The sequence below is a fragment of the Halyomorpha halys genome, unplaced genomic scaffold (assembly GCF_000696795.3).
Source record: "Halyomorpha halys isolate HHAL.00 unplaced genomic scaffold, Hhal_1.1 Scaffold493.1, whole genome shotgun sequence".
Taxonomy (NCBI): domain Eukaryota; kingdom Metazoa; phylum Arthropoda; class Insecta; order Hemiptera; family Pentatomidae; genus Halyomorpha; species Halyomorpha halys.
Window position 1 is genome coordinate 958,460 of NW_027111379.1, and position 5,375 is coordinate 963,834.

The window sequence follows — 5,375 nt, forward strand, 5'->3', positions numbered from 1 at the left end:
TATATACACTTACAAATTCTTCACTCACCATTTTCCACATTTCTACGAGGACCCCATCTTCACCTGAGGCCTTATTGTTTGTGAGGGCCTTTACTACTTCCTCTACTCTTCTTCATCCAGAGGGTCTGAGTCGATATTTTGAGGTGTATTTCCAGTTTAACTATGTTTTTATTAATAGAAATGTTTTAATCAATATAAAACCAAAAGGAATTGAGAACTCAAAATATGAGACAAATATTATTAATGGATATCATTGGCAAATACAAAAGTGTAAAAATATAGTGGGTATTTACACCCAGATAGGGAACCTAACCTTGCTAAAGGTTCAATAAGATGAATGGATGATAAAAACTGAAGATTAAATTAAACAAACAACTATTACTATGGATAAATAATAAATAGAAAACATAGTAGTTTACAAGTTGTACATAAGGTTAATGTTATGAGGTTATAAGCCTTGATAGTTATTAATTAGTTATTAGTTAGTAATTATAGCCAAGATAGTAGGCATGTATATGCAGATAGCTGATACTACTATCAGCCATCAAGTAAATCCTGAAAGTATAATTGTACTATCAAACAATAAATGTCATAATTTCCATGATGGTAGTGCCTACATCATTGTTGCTACCACCGTTATCGTAGAACCTGGGCTTTAAGATATCAATTAACTACAATTTTTTCCCATAGGTAAGATTTCATCTTCAATACAATTTTGCTATTACTTATAATCTCAGTGATATAAAACACTGTTCCATTTATTTCCTATCTTTATTGGAATTCATTCATGACAGATTAATGGGTCTTCATTTTAATCAGCTCTTGACTACGATAGGTGGTTTTTCCTTAAATTAAATTTTTCATTCCAAGTAGTAATCTATTGTTTATGACTAGTAGCAATGTTTTTTGTTTCCTAATAATAGAACATTGTCCACATTAAAAATATCGAACATGGTCTCCAGATCATGTATTGGATGTTTTGATGGTGTACTTTGGACACAAGACATTTATTTCTTCTCTTAAATCTTGACTCTCCAATAGAACAAAATTACTAGATTCTTACACTTCTTTATTTTTATGTATAGATTAATTTTGGAAGAATAATACATTCAACTAACTTGAAAAAGTTATGATTTTTTTTTTTATTTCTATCAAGAAACCAATGGCTGGTGAGGCGGCAAGACTTAAATTTGGATTTTTCACCCTGAAAAAGATATTGGATTGTTTAGAAAAAAACCCAAGAACTAAAAAACCTTCAATATTAAAGATTAAACTGTTTTAGCCTTGTTCTTGACCTAGATCTAGGTAGGTATTACTTCCAGTGAAAGCTGAGAATAAGGAAAATTCCTAAATCATAATATAAATAAATATACTAGCCAATGTATAGGTAAATAATTATTAAACATTTGAATATAACAGGAATCAAGCCAATATTTTTACTGTAAAATACATTAAGATTTTAATTTATTTTTTTTCTTGAGGTTGTGACTTTTTCAAAGAATTATTTAGGTCTATTGTTTCACCAACCATTTCCTTCGCCTGTTCAGTTTCAACAAGATATATGGCAGATTGCAACAAATTATATTAAAACTGTTTTATTAACTTACAACTGTTGAATATTTTCATCAGAAACAGTATAATACCTAATTTATTCGGCTAATTCTGAAAGCAAGAGGTGAGCTCCTGAATCTAAATTATCAATCGTGGCAGGATAAACAGGGAAACTGCTCCTTAAGTAACATGAATACACCAGAAGATACCTTTAAGTTTGTCCAATATTGAAGCAATTTAGGGTGTCATTTTTAGGAAAACGACAATTAAATTTGTAGGAAACTCTAAAAATTCTGAACGGGTCAGATTATAAAAATTTATATTTTTATTTAAAATAGAAATGAGTTGGTAAAATAATTTAATTTATAATAAACTGCTACAAAGAAAAGAAATTTACATAAGACTTTTTTTTATATTTTAAAGTTGTAATTTAAAAAGTTTGTACATATATGTTTATTTTTTTATGTTTAAAAGAACACCTTGACAATCAAACAGAAGTTCACTACTGAAAATTCGTTCTTCAAAAAATATTACTATATATGTAAATTTAAAAAGAATAATAATAAACAGTTCTATCTATCTACAGCAGTTTTTAATTTAAAATATAAATTTTTGTTAACTTCTATAAACCAAAATGTAGTCTCTATAAATCTCTAGGAAAATAAGTAAAAATCACTACAAATTGAAGTATTTTGTTAGTTACTTGAAATTTAGATTAATGAGAATTGACTGTACTTATCAAAACATGATTGGCGTTACAATTAAAAATTATAACCAAATTTTTTGATTTGTTTCTCAAAATAAACTTTGTCAAACATTCAAAGTCTGTTAATAGAAAATAATAAATAAAATCCTAAAATATCATCAGTTTCCATAACAACACAATGAACAGTATACAATTAAGACACCACAGGACATGACTCAAAAGTATGAATTTACTAGTGCATTGTAAAAAAAAAAAAAAAAATCACAGAATTTATTAATGAGTAAAATACATAAACTTTTAAAGGTACATTTAATAAAAACAAAGATTCAAAAGAAAAAGTAAGTAAAAAAGCTCTAATCTAATTTGAGTAATTTCAAAAATTATTATTTATTCAAAAAAATACCAAAGATTTAGGTATAACATTTATTTCGTAAACACTTTAAGCCAAAAACAAAGTATAAAAAATTTAATATCAACAATGAGAGCCGACTTTATCCCTTGGAATCAACCTCAATTCAGAGCCATGTTTAAGGAAGACAGATCCTGAAAAAATATACATATATATTAGAGAAATATATATTAGATATTATTTAAAGCCAATGAAAAAAATCTGAAATACTTTATATACATAACAAAGAATTTTAAAACCTACCAGCATTCTGAGAAGGGTTAATACCAATGCCTTCATTGGTTATGATGGCTGAAGTTGCTGCTGGTACCCTGAACTCCTCAGCTGCAAATTTAACTACAGCTGTGAAAGGTGTATTCTCGGGAACACTGAGCCTAAAAAAAGGGGAAAAAAATTTGTTAATTTTTTTGTCTACAAAAACAATATTTCTCTGATTTTAGGCATCACTTTTTACTCTGAAAAAGACAATTTACATCCACGGCAGCTAAAGGCAGTGGTAGATAAGAGATAAGATAAGATCAAAAAATACTCGAGATTTGACATGATCTACATCTTCAATGATCCCATACTGAAAAACAGTCAGTATAATAGTGGTTCTATAGCTTTTCCCATATTTCTAAAGACCTATTGCTCTTCTAAACTAAAATGTAATTTTTGAAGGGGAAAAAAACCTAAGGCTTCATAATGGTTAGTCCAGAGGAGTTGGTAGTAGTAAAGATATAGAGCTCCGAATAAAAAATTAATTATTTTTAATGTTTTGAAACAGCCGCCATTTTTTATTCCCTCTACCTATACTTGGCAGACTCATCAATTTTGACTAGTAATTATACCTACCTTTCAATTAAGTAATCAAAAATTGGGGTGAAATAACTGCCTTTTTTCTACTCTAGGGCTCTTGTACTATGAAGGGGTCTCACAGAATGAAACCTTGACACTCCCACTATGGTTAAAAAAAAATGAGAAGCTGAAAAGATGGAATTTTACCAAGCACTCTTTGACCGGCTTTTGTTAGATGCGGCTACGTTGATAATTAGGGATTATCTCATTTATGAAATTATCTCAAAAAACCTTTCATAAAATCCCCCAATATGAACAGAGTATAAAATTTAGTAAATGTTATTTCCATGAATTTGGTTCATCAACAATAAAAATCCATTCGTGCTTTTCGTGATTCATACCGAAAAGGGTTTAAATTACCGGTGCTTGGGTATGTTGATGATTTGGTATTATTGGGTGAGGACAAGGAAACTATAAAATTAAATACAACTACGTTGATAAACTCCAGTAAGGAACTAGGTCTCGAAATAAATACGGATAAAACAAAATGCGTGGTTAGCAGAAGAACCGAGAGTGATTTCGGTTATGTCAATGTAGACACTTTAACAGGTAGATAGGTTTAGGTATTTAGGTTCTACGGTAACTAGAAAAAACGAATTAAAGTTTTAAAGTGTTGATGAGGAAATAAAATGCTAGCTATATTTTAATTTCGAAATTGCTTAGCTCGCTCCTTCTATTCAAAAACTTAGAATTTACAAAACTATTATCATTCCCACCGTTTTTTATGGATACGGTGGAAACTCTTACACTAAGGGAAGAACAGCGCCTTATGGTTTTTAAAAATAAAGTATTACGCAAAATATACGATCCGGAAAAGGATGAATTAACGGGATAATTAAGAAGGCAACGCTGAATTGAGGAAACTGCAGGCGGTAAATACAATTCAGTTTATAGCATTGCGGCCTATAAGTTAGTAACGGGTGGATCCCTAAAATGTTAATAAACACTGAGCCGCTGGGTAAATGTTGAAGTGGTAGACCGAAACGTAGATGGAAGGATTGCTTTAAAAGTGATTTAGTAGATTTGGGTTCGCTAAACCTTTATTAGGGCCGTTCGTAGTTCAGATGGTTAGGCCTAAGTCTACCGTTCCGAGATCTGCAGGCGGCGCCAGTTCGAATCCGGCCTGAGGGTGTCGACTTTTTTCATTAAATGGCTGTCCCCCACCATGGTTAGAATAAGTTGGTCACCTGTAGATAACTAGGCAAACATCACCTTCGTTGTGGATTGTCTTAAAAAAAAAATAAATAAATCTTTATTATTATTTAATTTATAGAGATATAGTTCCACATTTTAAATTTGACTATTTTCTAAATAAGATATGAATTTTTCAAGTTCCGCATACACTTTGCAGTACGGTAAAACGCGAACACGTCCCTTATGAGTAGGCACTAAGCGGTTGATCGTTACGATAAAAATGTTCCATTAATTGGGGTGGCCGGAGCTGAAATTGAAATAAGCACACAAACGTCTTAGCAATAAACAAACTGCAATTAAGTTTTGATCAAAACATCAAAGGTTTGGTTTAAACATACTCTAATCGATCGATCAATCTTCTGATAAACTGAGAACATGAATAATCCTTCAAGTATTCCTCTCAAAGTATGCTCGAAATTTGAGTCGGAACCCGAGACGGAGGGTTTTGGCTCAGGTCGTCTTGAGTAAGAAAAATATGGTCATTACTTTGATGTTTAATTTAACCATTGCTGCAATATCGTGACCCCCTCCCCCCCACGACATACTTTTTCAAAAAATATGTCGTGGGGGGCAGTTGCAGGCCTACCTTCTACGCCATAACCCCTGATGAAGACCTGAAACTCAGGTCGAAACGTCGGCATAAAATAAATAAATATGGTTTTGTTTATTTATGTTGTT

General features: G+C 31.1%; 1 protein-coding gene across 1 annotated transcript in view; it reads right to left on the reverse strand.

Annotated features, from left to right (window-relative positions):
* Nucleotides 1-2,512: 2,512 nt before the first annotated feature.
* Ufm1 (Ubiquitin-fold modifier 1) overlaps nt 2,513-5,375 on the reverse strand; it is a 12,195-nt gene continuing 9,332 nt past the window's right edge. The window contains exons 3-4 of the mRNA XM_014425063.3: nt 2,910-3,040; nt 2,513-2,800 (exon numbers count right to left, since the gene is read on the reverse strand). Of these exons, the coding sequence (XP_014280549.1) occupies nt 2,730-2,800; nt 2,910-3,040 (202 nt within the window). The 3' untranslated portion in view covers nt 2,513-2,729. The remainder of the gene's footprint in view (nt 2,801-2,909; nt 3,041-5,375) is intronic.